Source organism: Numida meleagris, chromosome 6, assembly GCF_002078875.1.
Source record: "Numida meleagris isolate 19003 breed g44 Domestic line chromosome 6, NumMel1.0, whole genome shotgun sequence".
NCBI lineage: Eukaryota > Metazoa > Chordata > Aves > Galliformes > Numididae > Numida > Numida meleagris.
Window position 1 is genome coordinate 3,141,001 of NC_034414.1, and position 16,972 is coordinate 3,157,972.

Genomic DNA, 16,972 nt, shown 5'->3' on the forward strand with positions numbered 1-16,972 from the left:
ACAAACATGATAAGATCATGTCTCTGACAGCTTCAGGAACAAAGAAATGCTGGACCAGTTACATACCTAATGCTAGATACACAAAAGCCACGTAAACGAACAAAATAAATTACAAAATTAGAACTTTATTAGCAAGTGAAATGATTTTCCCCTCCCCTCAACAGCACATGCCAGAGCTGTTTTAAGATTTATTCTTTCAGTTGGATATTACTCACAAATCACTTCCGACCAACTAGAACCAATCAATACTCGTATGTATACATTTTCACCAGACTCCCTGCTTTTGTGTTTGATGAGCTTATCCGAACATTTTCAATTAAAGGCAATTAAATGAAGTGCTCATCCCTAATGAATGATTCTTTAGCTAAACTAGGGCTTAAGTGTACAGGGAACAAACCAGAGACAACTCAAAGAGGGGAAAAAAACAGCTTGATTGTAAATACCATTTACAATGATCACTTCAACAATTCTTTGACAAATTAATTACCAGTATTAAACAAGAAAGCAAATCAGTCCATATCTTCAGCTACAGATATTCCTTCCCTTTTTTCTAGACGGGACACCTGCAAGATAAAAAGAAACCGATTCAGTAGTAAAACTAAGGTGCATTTAACAACTCTGGTATTTTCAGACTTCCATCTCCCATCAGCACAGAGCCCAGATTTATCAGGAACTGACAGTGAGATGCACTCTGGGGGACAACAGAGATGAACAGGCTCTGTTAGTTGCAGGACAAAGAGAAAGTCCAGCTTTCTTCCTGCCGTTCTTCTCAGCTGCCCCCAGCTGCATGCTCCCATCCGTTCCTACTTTTGTGGCAGCTTGGTGACTTTATTCAGCTGATCAAGGAGTAAGCATCAAAGCCATCTCAGGGGAAATAGGAAGGAAGACAACACTGCCCTTTTCAGTGACAGCTGTCAAATCAGATTAGGCCATAAGCTAGAACCCTACCCATAACAAGAAATAGAAAAATGAACATAGGGAAATGCTTCTCATGCACACGCACACACACACCTTTATAAGACTGACCGTCACTCTTATTAAGACTTAAGAAATTGAGTTACTTGACATTTTAGTTCATTTACTGTTAAGATTCACAATAAATAGCTACAGACGGCACAAACTCAAAACAGCCCAACAGCAACAATGTGACGGGTCAGGATGGGTCCTTGGCTCTGGAAAGCCCAGTTTTATGTTCACACAATATAAAGGTAGGAAAATCATACTGTAAATTGATGATTCGTGTCTGCTCGACATCCGTTACTGGTCATGAAAAGGTCAGACAGATACTCAGCTTGGCAGACGTTTTTGTTCCACCAAATGTACCTATTATTGTGGTATGACCAGCAAGCACTGGAAAAAGCAGGAAACTGCAGATAGCTAATCCTTGGAGAATGGCCACACCAGCTTTCTTCTGAGCTAAGTTATTGTTCAGTCAAATGACACCAGATATTAAAACAGCAAAGAACATTTTGGCTACTAGAAGTCGTTAAATTACATGCTCTGGCCATACATCCTTATGCCAGCCATAATTCAAAACCAGAATCTGCAGACAGTGCCACTGCAGCTCCAAGGGTTATTATTCTAAACTGCTCAAAATGCCTTCACCCTCGTGGAACGCTCAGCTAGGTACTGCTTAATGGCATTAGGACTCCAATGGCAAGATCCAGCAGGCACATCTCACCCTCCTTGTCTTACCACCGCTCCTTCCACAACATATATAGAAGCAATTTTGCACTTGTAAAGAGTGGGTAACTGAATTAGCTTGATTATACTATAAAACATCATTAAAAGAGAACTATTTTCCCACAAATCCAACCGATTTCTGTTAACTATCAAGCCAGTTTTCCTTCACAAATGGGCACGAGGTAGCATCATTCTTCTACAAGAAAACCCAGCACTGCCAAAATAAAGGTGTTTTCTGGCAGCACAATATCATTTAGAGTTTATGCCATATTTTTACAGTCCTGTTACTATACAAAAAAAAAAAAACCAACCCTTAAGTGCAGCTTAAGTTCCAGGACCCCAATTACCAGTAAGACATTGTCCTAGAGTGATTACTTGAATATGCATTAAGTAGAAACTCTGGCAACATTCCCTTTCTCAATTAGGGCTGATTTGACTCATTACTGTGAGCCATTATTTTCCAGCCTTGCAGAAGGCTATCTGTCATGAGCAGCTATCACTTCAAGTTACTGCTGCTCAAATAACAGATTATTCCCCAAGTTTGACTCGTAATTTTCAGCAACTAATTGCAATGGCTAATGCTCTTGCACGCAGAAATGTTACTACATACAGAATCAAGTTAAAGGCTAACGATATCCTAGATCATTAAAAGATCTTCATCATATTTTCTTGTAAGCATTATGTTTTGGTCCAGACCTTACAAAAATATTTTACACAACTCCCTCTTGAACTTCAGTGGGAAAGAGTCCAAAACTATTAAGAAAACATACAGATCTACAAAACCAAAATGCTGCATGTGGTAGCTTTTATCCTAGGGTTCAGGGTAAGGAAACACTATTACAGCATGTCTTGCATTTCACAGACAAGTTCCTTAACCTTTTTTTTTTTTTTTTAATGTACATGAACACGTTCTTAAAAGCAGCTGAAGTGCAAGCTCACTGGCAGGGGAGATCAAGGGGAACAGAGCTTTCCCCACTGAGAGAGCTTTACGTAAAACCATGCAAGAAGCAGAGGATGTTTACCTGTTTATCTATACATCTAAACTGCCAGGACCAGGTGGTGTTATAAAGGAAAGGCCTCAGGTCAAATCGGTTGTCATCTGGGCTGTAGTTTTCAGCATGGTAGGAAGGAGTGAGGGTGGTCATTTTATGTCTATTCACTGAATACATCCTGAAGAAATGCTTAACCTTCGATGCCACCTGGTGTACAGAGAACACAGCTTTCCATCAGTTGAACTTGCTTAACATTTACAATTTTAGATGAGAACAGCATTTTAGAGACTGTGTTCTAGCTTTTACACACCCATTTTCCACCACTAACACATATATAAGTTACCTTCTACTACCACTACAAATCACTGCGGATGATTCTTTCAGGTAGAGGCATTTCAGACTATTTTCAGAGCACCCTGGTCTCTATGCCTAACATTTACCAACAGGGAAGTGCCCTGCAGGAAATCTAATAGTAAGCACTAGCCTCTGAGATTCAGGTGACCACCTGAACGTTCTCCTTTATGCCCAAGGAAAGACTTCCAGAATACATAACCCCAAAGCTTCAAGAGCAGTTAGCTATACACATCTCAGGGAATAATTTTCTCCTGAAGGTACAGTTCTGTAGCAATTGCTTTCAGTTCCCCAGTTAATGTTTGAAATACAACAAACCACATTAAGTGATCAATACAAGCTTTTCCAAAATACTCTGTTACAACCGTAGAACATCGCTAAATACCGGAGAATAATTAAACCATCTCTTTCGAGTGAAAGAAACTTCACTTGAACATTCTCTAAACAGTTCCTTTTGGCAAAGACGTTACGTGATTGAATGTTGTATATTACCTCCCTTGGAGTACAGATTTCCTTCCACAAAGTAATCAGCTTACAAAACATACTGTACGGTCCAGCCTTTGCAATCTTCCTTAATTTACCATAAATTGAGAGCTCTGCGTATGTCATCCCCATATCTGCCTGAAATCACAAACAGAAAGTCACTGAAACAAATCGACTATTTGAATTACAATAACCCAGCTTAATCAAAGATACACCAAATTGAAATTCTCAGTGCTCAAAAAGACAAGCAGAAGATCAGTACTACAAGTGAAAGAACTGAGATCTCTGAAACATGAGATTTCAGATCCTTAAAGGAATACATGTTACTTGGCTAGTGAAAGCATGTCTTTCCAGAGAAAGATCCATTCATTTTCTCATCTAGGGAGCTTAGATGTAGTATAGGTCAATACAATAATTCCAAATGAAGAAAACTGAAATTTTAATTAAGCAGTTCTTTATCAGAAAAAAAAAAGTTTTATAATATCCTGCAGATGAATAACCTACAGCCCTGGTAAGAAGTTGTCAGGCTTACCAGTCCTCTCTTATGTAAGTAGAGAGCAAAAAAGAGGGGATGGGGAGAAGAGGCCAAGGGTTAAACACCAGCCACTTCAACAACAGAAGGGCATTGATGGGCGCTTCTGAAGTTAAGAAACTCTGAAACTGCATTTTGGAAACATTTCAGAACAGCCATCCTTTAAAGTGCCCGAAATATTCAATCATTCAAAACAGAGCAAGCAAAAAAAAATCACAACATCAAACACCAGATTTGCTGTTTTACAGACTGTTGGCAACATAGGGAACACTGGTGCAAGACAACAAGCCTCGTCAGTTCAATACATTTGTTACACACTTAGCAATAAGCACAGAAACATACAAAAGCAAACAGCAATTGGACAAAAAGCGAGTGTGGGGATAAAGCTTACCAGAGCATTTCTAAGTCACTGCCTATTACCTCATCAGTTTGAGACACTTGTCCATCCACCAGGGGCTCTAGCTCTGCAGTAGGTGGAGCTGCCATGATACTGTAAGAGGAAGAAGAAAAAAAAAATCTATCCAGTCTGAATAGTACAAATTGTTTGGTTTGTAAAAAATCAAATGCTTTACTCAAAACTTCTGTAGTGCATAATCTGCAAAAAGGGTTACTTGCAAGCTGTCCCAGGTTTAAAAAGCTATGTTTGTACCAGAAACAGGAATCACCTGTTCAAAACGTTCCCTCAGTGGAATTAACACAAGTTCTCACATACAGTCACTCCTAAGGCTGCTGGCATTTGCAGCCTTCAGCCATTTAGATTGGTCTTGTGTAATTACACACAATCACCTGAAAACAAAGGGACGGGCAGAAGACTTTAACAGCATTTGCAATGCTACTGCAACTCAGCTAGCTTAGCAGAAGAGAAACTAACACAAACAAACCCACAAAACGCATCATGCAAATACAGTCACCAAGCACCACTGCTTCACCACTCACCTTCTGAGGGCTGTGAGCTGGAAGTTCTCGATGCAATACTGTATGAAGTTCTTCAGATCAGTCTTGCTGATTCCACCAATGGGATTGATATCAGCACTTGAACAATCATACTTTGTCAAGTAACCTCGAAGACTGTGCAAAAGTTTTATAACAATGACGTAACATTTGCACAATAGTAATTTATATTAGATAGATCATATATACGATATAAAACCAAGAACAGACTGCATACTGTTAGCACAGGGGACAAAGAGGCATTAGGCTGAAACAGAGCTATCCTAACGCCGTGGCACTGCCAGGAGGAAGATGATATTTTGAACAGCTAGGAAGAACTGTGAAACTGCCTGGGCTAAAGTAATATATCTAGAGCAAAACCAATTAAAATACTGTCCTGGCCAATTAAAAACAACAAATCTCAACTTCCCACAGAATCAATACACACTGCCCTCCTCCAGCCTTCTGAGACTATCAGTCCTACAGTCTTTATTTCCCAAAAGCCAGCTCTAAGTGTAGTACTCCAGATTTTTACTATCTGTCTCTTAACTCAAAGTTCACAACATAATTCCTAACAGTGTAATTGAAAAGACAACAAACAATGGGCTGGAAAGCTAACCTGGGAACTGCACAGGTAAGCTCTACTGTAACTTGCTAAAGAAATAACAGCAGTTAATTGGAAAACTACAAGAATACTTGATCTTAAACTTCTAAAATATACAGAATTTGGCCATTCTAATGATAACAGTTAACCAATTTGACTGCTATCAGTATCTTTTTTTTTAAACCTCTTCTGTGCAAGCCCCAGTGCACTGGGATTTGGTGGCATTGAAGAATGGCACTGACTTGTTTCCAGTTCACTTGGTTTTAGATTCGTAGCTTTTACCAACCTTTCATCCACATTGGCTGATCCTAGCACCAGAAGCCCCCCTGGCATCCCACGAGTCCAGAGTGTCAGCTGAGCAAACAGGTAGGCAAGGACCATTCTTACTCTAGCCTACAAATCAAAATGAAACTGTATATTTAAAAGCAATATATCTTCCTAGTCATATGTAGTTAGCAGTTCCCTAAACAAACCCATAAAGAACATGATGTGAGAGGACTAACTGTTACTGCAAGAAGGACAAGGAGGGGATGCCGAACACACACACTTGAGAAAGCCAGGTTCAGAGTCTGCTACTGCCACAGACTTGCATGATTGGGAAAGTTTATTCTACTCTGAGTTGTAGAGCTGGGAGTTATTACAATTCTCAGTCTCCTGCATGCAGTGATATGGATCCATGAATGATGAAACACACAGATAAACCATCTAACGTATCCTATTATATAGTACTAGAAGAAACACACTATTATACAAGATTTCTAAAACAGCTTGTTTCTGCCCCCACTCTAAAACTCGCTTTTTCCAAGGGAAATAACAATACTCAGAGACATGAAATTCAGTCTCCAGCTCTGGCCCCAACTGTGTGTGATGTCAAGCAAATTACCACGCTCCTCTGCTGCTAAGCCGCTGTCAAGAATAGCTGATACAAGATTCAGTGTTTGCTTATAGAGTTCTCCAACAGTAGCAGGGGAAAAAAGATCATGTCCTTAGCTTAGAAAAAAACAAAAACCACAAAAACTACCTTCTGAAACGGAGGTCTACAAATTGTAATGGGTAAGCATCACACAGAGCCTATGAAAAGCTGCCAGACGAAAGTCTGCTATACATTAGCAATGTTTTTAAGTCTTGTTCTGCCACAATCCTACTGGACTCATAATTCATCTATTAGAATACTATGCTACTCATTTTCCTGACCTGGCAACTTTCCTTTGGAATGTTTTTCTAAACAGCACATAGAGCAATGCTAATGATGAGATCCAGACACATACTATCTCTTCCTGACCATCCAATGAAGTTTTAAAAGCCACAAGCAACAGTCATCTTGGTCTTCTCCCAAACTGCACAGAACTAGAGATTTCCACTGCACATGAGCATTCAGTGGAAGCCCACGAATCCTCAGGAACACACCACAATGAGTTTAGGTCTTCACAATTCAAAGGCATGGCCCCAGGGCTACACTTACCATTCTGTAGTACTTCAAACAGAGTCTGACCTGATTCAGCCTACGTGAAACACACCTGCACATTCTGCAGCGCCAGATTTTCTCTGCTGCTCCCCCCATAGACAGAAAAACAGGGAGTTCGCCCTGTCACCATGCTGAAAATTCCCACAATAGCTTTCACAGCCGCATCGATGTTCAGATTGATGTGATAGCTGAGAAGAAACCAAGCAGAACTGACTCAGCTAGTACAGTCTAACTACACAAAAAGCATTAAAGTTAAATAAGACAACATAAAATGATGTTTTAAGGCTGCTCCCACATCAGATCTGGTAGGAAAAGTCTTAGGAAAGGCTAATGCTTTCCCGAGTCTGTTTCCAAATATTGGGTTTTTTTCGTCTTTTATCAAATGCTTCCCAGCATGCCTCACATTCACACACTTAAATAACATCTGAAATACTTGTACTCAACACTCTTATCACTCTCCTTCTTTTCCCCATTTAAGGTTTGGAAAGTTTTACATGCAAGTTTTTTTTTTGCCAGAACATGAGTTTTTCTATCACTTCCCAATCTCTACCTGCCTATTTGCTCAGCCAGAAGTTTAGCCCTGTTGCGAGTGTCCTGGGAGGAGTTCTCACTAGCCATATAGCAAGTGGTAAAGACACGCTTGCAAAACTCTCGAGGATCCTCAGGGACATAGCTCTCATCATGCACAATCTTGCGTGCATCAGCCAGCACCTCTGCATCTGAGGACAAAGGAAGAGAAATAAAACAGAAGTAGAAATCGCTGTGCTCTTGCTATCCAGGCTATGAAAACACCTTGATCGTTTCTTGTATTCCAATTAAGTTTTACACTGTCCCTCACAAGGTAACTTCATCTAACCACCTAACTCTCCAAGCATGTCAGCATATATTCATAGTCAAAATATAAAAAGCATTATTGAGTTTGCTCCTAATTTTGAATGTGGAAATACTAAGGTACAGAAGGAAGAGATTTAAAGGAGCTCTATTGAAACCATGAGTCACTACATGCAAGGGACTAGCTAAACGCATGTGGACTATTCAAGGCCAGGTTTAAGAGCTTGAATCGTGCCCAACCATGTTTTGCAGCTTTGAATTTAACAGGAAAAACAACTCACGATAAACTGAAATCCCAAAACTGCATCAGCCAACAGTTTGAAAAATACTGTAGACAGAAACTGGTCTGTTTCACAACCAGTTCTATACCCAAAATGCAAGCTATGAAGCCCATTCAAAGAACTCGACATCTGAGCTTATGTTTTTGTTGGCATTTCTGGAGAGATGTGAAGGGTTCCACTAAAAAAAGCAGGCAAGAGTTTATCATTAAGTAAACCTTGCACCTAGCTTACACTAACTTGCCCTCAACCATTAATAGACATATAGTAAGCAAGACGTGCATATCTACTTACTTCCATTCTTGACTGCCAAGCAAACCTGGTGGCACATGGAGTACACTATGCAAGCTGTAGCAGAGCTGTCAATTCCACCACTAAGAGGTAGAAGAAATCCTGCCTTGAAAACAAAGTGAGGAAGAAGTTTCAAAATGCTAAATTAGAGAAGTGTGTACTTTGGCTCTCAGAAACACACTCTGGTAAACGAATTAAACATGCATCATTCATGAAAAAATCCCCTTCCTTAGGCAAGTTTGACTTTTGCTTTCAAACAAAGCATGACTCCTAAGGAAAAGGTCTGAAAAGCATACTTAAGTCCTGCTCTCCCTAAGTATTTTAAGTCTGAAAGAAATACTAGTGAGCTCTAACTCCGCACCTTAGATTAATAACATCACCCTGCATTAACAGCAGCACAGGATAGCAACCTGTATTGCCTGTATACCACAGAAGAAGGTGTGCACGAGAAGAACAAAAAGCAGTTTTTACCTGTTTGCTGCGCCTTAAATAGTCCCAGAGCCAACATGCAGGACCAAGGCTGAAATCACAGAATATGCTTGTTTCAAGAGGGTTACAGCATGAGACCCGAGCAAGTCAACTTTCAATTCTTCCACTGAGATACTTTCTTAAATATAAATAGAGATACTGTGTTCATCTCCATTAGTTTTAAATTGTTATAAAAATTGTTTTCAAGCAACAGATTCAACGTACTTACCAGATCTCCTCCTCGGGACTATGATGCCTCCACTGGATTGGCACACAAATAGGTACAGCTAGATCATCAGAACATGACAGAGCAAAGTTCACTTTTATCCTGGGAAAGGGATTCACTTTGCTTGCCTAAGCAATAGTACAGAAGAGTCGAAAAGACAAATTTTAATGTAACATATGCCTATAAAACTGTAGATGTATAAAACGCTGTGGAAAAAAGAAAACAAAGCATGAAAATGTTTTTAAAGTAACTATTCAACCTTGGTAGAGCTTAAGAACAGTGTCCATAAAGAATTCTTACTGCCAAGTTACGAGATGAAATCTCTGCTCTGTAACTTCGAACATCTTCCAAGTCCAGTGTGGCAACCAGCACCTCCTGAAACATTGGGGAAGAAAAATGGATGTGACTTTTTCCAATACAGATCTTTACCCTCACTTTACAAGTTGTCTCTGATTCAGTTCAATTACTTACACTGCAAAACAAGCACAACTGTCTCAATTCACAAAGTACACCAGAATACTCCAAAAACAGACTCATAGCACTGCTCAGATGGCTGAGGATTGGGTTCACCACCAGTTGCAGCAAAGAACTAGAGGAAACGTCAAGCAGCATACTGGAACAAGGGATGAGCATGCCACATAAAATGAAGCCTACAGCTGCAATGGCACATCTACTGAGAAGGGGGCTTCCAAAGAAAAGCCCAACCAATCGAACTCTTTGCTTATCAACACAGGCCATAGTTAGAAGACTGCAACCTTCACAATTATTTGCTTAATTAACAGTCTGTCCTAAACACGGTGATTACATGCACAAACATTCTCTTTAAGTTTCTCAACTGCGATAGCTCTTCCTCGCTGGCAAAAGCAGGGCAGCTACCGTAGATCTGGGCAATTTAATGAGGAAAAACCTTTCATCCAGTTGAATAGTACAGTAGAAACACGTATTTTTTTTGTCTCTGAGACAGGGACCCAGTATCAGCAGATATTGTGTAAAGTCCTCAGTGTAAACGTAGCTCCACTAACTTCAGCTGTAACTTCAGTTAATTATAGGCTGAAAGGATTACCACATCGTCAAGTGAAAATTGAGATCCTTGTGCAACTGTCTCTCCATTCATAGAAATCATGGCACACCCATCGTAATACAGACGATCACCATCACAACCTTTCTGGTTAGACAAAATATATATTCCACCATTCTGGGAAGGAAACAAACAAGTAGACAAACAGTTTTTCAGGATATAGTGACTACAGTACCTGATAATGTTAAAAGACAAAATTTTTTTTCTAAGTCCTTCTCATACTCTGTCTTTAAGCTGTGAAAGATTTAGGGCTTCGACTCTTTCCATTTGAAAAAGCACTTTACACACTATACACACAATAAAAACAAATAATAGCATAAGAATGTAGTAAAAAATGAGCTCAATCCCTTTCTTGCTGTTGGAAGACACGTGTCTTTTGTTATTAGCTGAAGAGTCATTCACTAAGCCCAAGTGGAGAGGGCTAAACTTCAAAAATTGAAACGCTAGGTTCATACAGAGATTGAGGAAAGGGGGAAAAATGATGACAGAAGCTGTGGCTGGAGATCCAAGTACAGAGCAGACACTGCTAAATATAACCAAAGAGTGTTAAATTACAACAAAACTGCCATAAAAAATAAACGTTTGTCATAGTGTAACATACACTCATTCATTTGAGTTTGTCCCCATCACTGTTAGACATGGGGACAGCCTAGGAACAAAACAACTTCTCTTTCTTTAAAACAAGCAGAGCTTTCAATGTAGAAAAATAAAATGTTTTAAGTACAAAGACGACAAGTAATGGCTAAGGTTAAATACTGATTTCTACTTTCCCTTCTTGCTATGTCTCCAAGATAATGTTGCTACATGAACAAAGCTCAGAGAAGAAACTGCGAATTTAAAGAAACGTAAAACCATCCAACACTATCTTTCGTGTGCCCAGAAAATATCTCCATACACTGACTGAATGAGAAGCTGGCAGTGAGCTGTCACTTAAATACATGAAGCACGAGGAGGGAGACTGCTTAGGCTCAGATGACTGCAGAGAATGAGCAGAGCCACTGGCAGTTTGTCCTTTATGCAGAATGTGTGCTTAACAGCCTTACAAACTGCTTGTTTCTCTGCATGCAGTGGATTCAGTATCACTTGCTTCCAACAGTCTCTAGAATTTGGGGTTACAGAGCTGGAAACCATTATAATGCTTCACATTCAAGCTTTACACATAGTGGGACTCCTCAAAGAAGTCCAGTAGCCCAGCAACTGATTCAATCAGGGGAGCTAATTTCAGGATTAAAGGAAAAAAAAAAAACAACCCAGAGAGACAAACAAGGTCCACCATGGCCACTGAGCTCATGGGAGAGGAGATTGTCCTGGAGAGAAAACAAATGTATAACAAGACACCTTCTTCCCCACCCCTCCATCCTTGAACATACCTTTGCTGTGGCAGAATTCACCAAATCCACGCGGGTATGAGCCTTCCGCAGCACATGGTGACTCCCTGAAGAGTTAGTGAAAATTTCCACACCATCAAGTCCCATTTCAATATGGGGGCTGGCGAAGTAACAGGCAGAAAAAAATTCAGCTGGCAACCACTCTGCAGCTGGTAATATTGCAGGTTCCACTTAAAACCACCACTAAACAAAAACGTACATCACTGAATGTTTTCTCTTTGCCTCAGCTCACACAAAAAGTCACAGTGTCTTCATCTATAAAATACCACACACTGCAGTTGTAAGGAAATGGATTACTTGAGCTGAAAGATTTAGAAAGACATCTGAACATTTCACTCATTTTGCGTTAATGACAACAGCTTTCATGCAAACTTTTTCTTCCCCTCTTCTCCTCTGTCTGACCTTTCTTAATGGGATTTTGTCATTGGGAAGATCTTTAAATTGTAACAGGAACCAAAGTATAAATAATAGGAAACATTACTTAAGGGCACTAGGGCTTCTCTTCTGTTAACAACCTTTAGTTGTTTCCTTCTGCATATTCTTTATGATTTGTATGATACTGGTTAAAAAATAAAGCAGAAGGATTAAGCGAATAGACAAATAGATGTATATCAAAGTGATGTAAGCCTAAGTGATGCAAGAGCCTAAGCTCTAACTTGACAATTGTAACAAAGCTTTATTTGTCTATGAAAATGATGAGAACTACTAGTACTCTCAAATTTTTGAGACACGTATAGCAAACAGAATAACATGAGATTATAATTACTGGCACAATTGACACCCCAGAAATTAGGCTTACATGTCAACTAGTATCATGAAAGGATGGCACATTCCACTTCTCATCCATTTGAGGAAGAACACTGCTTGATACTGACACCAGGAGGGCTTACTATTTTCTACTAGAATGGGCAGCTCTCCTATTCTGTCCTCTATACTTTGTACTTCTGCAGCTGATTTATGTTTCAAACAGTCTCATTGCTCTACTACTAATCAATAATTACTCACTTCCCTCAAGAACTATTCCATCCACTTCAACAGATCTAACAGGAGCCTGGCAAGAGTCATCATTAAAAACAAAGCCATCATCACAGAAATCAGATGAGCTCTCTGAATTCGGTATAAGAGAAATGCAAGCTTCTCATTTATTTCTATGCAATACCAAAAGAATAAGGAGACTTTCCCCGACACTTTCATGAGCGTAACTGAACTATACACAGGCCTGTAGTAGTACCTATCCAGCTTCTTTAAGATGAAGAAAACAAATGAAATGATTTGGTTGTAAACACAGTCCTCAGTTTCTGGAAGATCTGCCACATTCTCCTAGCAGAAATTCCAGAACAAGGCACACAGCAGATAACACTGAAAAGTTTCATATAAAGACAAGAAGCATCAAGTAACTTGAACCCCTTTACTGCAATCTTACCCATGATCTATTTCTTGCTCCTCATTATATTTAAGCTTACTGGCACTTTCTGAAAGATACACTACATAGAGGAATATTCAGCAATATTCAGCAGATTTTTTTTTTTTTTTTTTTTTTTTTTACAGAAACACTTCTTTCAAAGTCCAAGTCATGTTTCAATTTATCTCCCATTTCTTCTTCTTTACCTGTTTGGCGCCCAGAGCTCTTCACATATTTCTGTCCCTAGACAGGTGTCTTTGGTTGCTAGCACTGCATCCCCAAAAGGAACAGTGTCCTGAAGAAAAAAAAAAAAACAACAACAAAAACAAGGACATCCTTACTTCCATGGAATGGAAGAATCTATTTCAGACAATTCAAAAAGTTACCTGCAAACTTAGAGCAGAACTGAATACTCACTTCTGTGAAATGACAAACAAATTACCAATCACAAAGTACTTGATTTTATGCCAAGTTTAAGTAAAAAAAAAAAAAAAGAAAAAAGAAAAAAGAAAAAAGTTCTGAGCTGCAAATGTCCAAGTTATACTGATATTCCATGCTAAAATTTCAGTGCCGTTCAAGTGAAGTGCCTCACTTCAGGTCAGGACAACTGGTTTTGAGTTAAATGTTCTACAATAGAGAGACCATCTAATGCTATGAATCACATTTATGTCTTAGGAAGAAGTAACCTGAGGCAAATTTAAGAGTCACTTGATTTCCTACTAAATACTAACATAAGGTAAGTTATATTAGTCTGACAGCTATCACTGAAACCACTGAATTTGCAACAGCTGACATAAGGATTTGGTGTTCTACCACCTCATGCCACTAATTCTCTGCATTGAGATTGCTGAATATTAAAAGAAAAGAACTCATTAAAAACTCACCTGTCCTGTCACTTCCTGAATTATCCTTGGCAGAAGATATTCCTCTACATGCCTAAGGAAGGTTTATAAACTGTGAATACATAGTTATATAAATCATAATGGTGATTAAAGAAAATGCACTTCAGTTGCACAGGACTCTCTGTATGTTAAAAAAAAAAAGAAAGAAGACCTTCATATTTTGCAGGAAGGTTTCAGAAATGCATGGTAAACAATGAGAAAACGAATTTTAAAAGCTTAAGTGTTTGTAACTGTGCTAGGTTGTTTACTTCTGGCTTCTTACTGTATCTGTATTTTCTAGTAAGCAATCAGGTGTTCAAACAAAATGTCTTCAGGCTGAAGCTAAAGTCTGAGATGGACTTCTTCAGTGAGAAAGCTTTATGGGAGATTACCCGATTTTACAGAGAAACAGGCATGAACAATGCTTAAAGTGAATGAACAGAAATAATTATGTCACCCTTCCAAGAGTTAAGAGGTTGCACTGCAATGACAATAACCTCTGCGCAGCTGTCATGCTTGCTCCCTTCTAGTTATTAAGTAGAACCAGCAAAGAGCACACAGAAATTTCAAGTATCCAATAAAAGTTTATCTTTTTGCAGCGTTTCTGCACGAGTAATTGGGAACTTATCCAGAACTGACTGGTATTCGAGAGACTCTCAGAAACTCCATTCCTTGACTACAGGATGAGCTAACAGCATCAGAGGCGTGCATCAAGAATATTTTGCTAAATTATTAGGTATGGGACATCAATCCTCCACAATCACGATATTCTAAACGAGCTCATCCATTTCACACTGTTTCCCAGCTCAATATTGAACAGGATGCAGCAATCAAGATAAACAAGAATCACAGGCTCCTCCAATCCCAAACTGCATCAAGTTAGAAAACATGCAAAAGGAAAGTGATGACACTACACAGTGGCAAGATCATTTAGCCACACTTTTCCTTCAAGCTTATTAGTTCAGAGTTCAATTACACTTAATAAGCTCAACTGAGCTGTAATTTTGCAGCTCCGTTGATTCTGTCTTGCTTTAACAGTAGCCAGCCTACCTTGCTTTGTTCCATGGGGTAAACCATCGAAGTTCTCTATAGTTTCCTGCATTTGCCAATGATATTTTCGGTCTAATCAAAAGAATTTTTCTTGAAACATAAAATAAAACAGAAAGGGTGAATTAAGACCTGATGCGCAGATAAAGAAGATAAAAATAAGAACACTGATGAAAATCAAGTCACTTTTTCTTTCTTGTATGAAGTACAGTAAACAATTGCTATGAACAACCTAAATGTTTCTGACTGAACACTTCTGGGCTCTCCAAAGAGTCTTTCAGAATGCAGTGGAAATTTAGTTTATACAAAGTCAGAAGGGAAAAAGAAATAATGGAAAACATTAAGTTGGCTCTCTTAAATTCAGTAGACAGGAAAACAACTCCATCCCCTTAGAGTGCACAGAAGAATCCTGCTTGAAGGCCAAACAGGTCTCTGAAAGCATACCCTCCTGCTTTGTGTTGCAAAAAAAAACATAAGGAACTACTTACTTATTTAGAAAGATCACTCGGCAATTGTAGCGAACGTTTCTGTGCATAAGGGGCCTGCAAAAGTAAGGAGAAAAAGTGGCTAAGCTCATTAATGTCCAAAGAAAATACAAAAACAAAGAAGAACTCCACTACAGAATCTACTCCGCTACGCAAAGACTGTTAAGATAAAACTTGTACATTCGATCACTAAAGGGAATTAAATATAACAATGTATGAAGTTTTAACTTTTACTGTTTGCAGAAGTCTTATTTACTGGCCCTTTTCTCAGTCGCAGATGTATCCAGATCACCGGTATACCTGAGAAACACAGACCACAGCCATGCTATTGGCTGGCATAGCTTAATCAAGCTTGACTCCTCCCAGTACTATTGGGCTACTTCAAAGTGAGGAAAAGGTAGCCTTACACGTTTATTTACATTGATGCCAACAAATACATATGTATATATACTAACTTTATTATTACAGTTTATTACAGCTTGCTCTTGGTACCTGACTTACAATGGTTTCAGTGATCATGGCATACATATATGCTGCCTGTTAAAGATATCTGCAAGTTAAAGCAAGTTACATGAGCCATGGCATTCCTGGAAGACGGACAATTTATAGAGTCCTTTGTCTTGCACAGAACACGAGGCCTTACCCAAAAGTTTACCCATGGGAGCGAGTCCCAGCAATTTAGATTCCCAATAAATAATTATTCTACTCTCTCAAAGGGCCCAGCTACCAAGAATCTCACACTCCAGCCCTCCAGAAAAAGAAAAGTCCGAAAGAATTATCTTCCAGAAAACCTTTCGTACGTGACACTCCTCCTGGCAGAGACCAGAGTGGGAAGTACTGCTGTTCCTAAGATGCACTTCCAAGTCTGGGGCAAAGAACTACCCAGAAGGATCTGCTCACGCTCCTGGAAGGCTCACCCCTCCATCCCAGCTACAGCGAGGCACCAAACACTTACATTCCCACGTCACAGATAATATCCTGAGTAGCTGGAGACTCCAAAAGCTTTGCCAGCACTTGGAAAGAATGCAGGAGCGTATCGGACTCGTAGTAATGATCCGCACAGCCATAACCACTGCGTATAAAAGAAAGACAAGATTCAGGCTGTATCCGCACCACAATCACGGGACAAAAACTCCTCCAGAGAAAAAAACACCTCACCGTACATACAACTCAGAGCAGATAAAAATCCAAGGGCTCTTACCAAATTTCGAGCTCTGGACCGAGCCGGTATCTAGCTCCTTTGCTCTTAGCGATGCTAATACCTGGAAAACAGTGAGTTTAAGCAAGAACACGGACGCTAAGCCCCGACGCACCCTCACACCTCCGCCCCACTCACTTCGCAGGATCCTCTCGGCGTTACCCTCGAAATCCAGAGCCCACTGGTTGAGGGCGCATGCCGCCACACAAACCGCCCGACCCATGGCAACCCCGCACTTCCGGGGCGGGACAGCGGCGCCCCCTTCACGGACCGCTCCGTTCCCGCCTCCAGGGCCGCCCCACCGGCTCAGCCCATGGGTTGAGGGCGCTCCGCCAATGAGGCGGCGTGGGACGGGGGGG

At 39.9% G+C, this 16,972-nt stretch overlaps 1 protein-coding gene across 2 annotated transcripts; it reads right to left on the reverse strand.

Moving 5' to 3' along the window:
* Positions 106–16,912, reverse strand: NADSYN1 (NAD synthetase 1). 2 transcript variants are annotated; one of them, XM_021402693.1, is made up of 21 exons: positions 16,752–16,912; positions 16,617–16,677; positions 16,371–16,487; positions 15,419–15,472; positions 14,934–15,023; positions 13,887–13,938; positions 13,209–13,297; positions 11,583–11,700; positions 10,198–10,329; positions 9,435–9,509; positions 9,138–9,262; positions 8,912–8,960; positions 8,444–8,546; positions 7,591–7,759; positions 7,093–7,228; positions 5,862–5,968; positions 4,978–5,109; positions 4,462–4,531; positions 3,519–3,647; positions 2,706–2,882; positions 106–563 (listed from the first exon to the last, which is right to left on the reverse strand). In XM_021402693.1, exons 1-21 carry the CDS (start codon positions 16,834–16,836, stop codon positions 510–512), a joined length of 2,124 nt encoding a protein of 707 aa, XP_021258368.1. In that variant the 5' UTR covers positions 16,837–16,912; the 3' UTR covers positions 106–509. The 2 variants fall into 2 exon arrangements, with proteins under 2 accessions (XP_021258368.1, XP_021258369.1); XM_021402694.1 differs by lacking the exon at positions 10,198–10,329.

Excerpts from the sequence above, each read along its gene's own strand:
- NADSYN1 (XM_021402693.1), bottom strand. The coding sequence starts at position 16,836 with ATGGGTCGGGCGGTTTGTGTGGCGGCATGCGCCCTCAACCAGTGGGCT. Across the intron at positions 15,024-15,418 it reads CGAGTGATCTTTCTAAATAA|AAAAATTCTTTTGATTAGAC; the intron begins GTAAGTAGTTCC and ends TTATGTTTCAAG. Across the intron at positions 11,701-13,208 it reads GAGCTCTGGGCGCCAAACAG|CCCCCATATTGAAATGGGAC; the intron begins GTAAAGAAGAAG and ends TTACTTCGCCAG.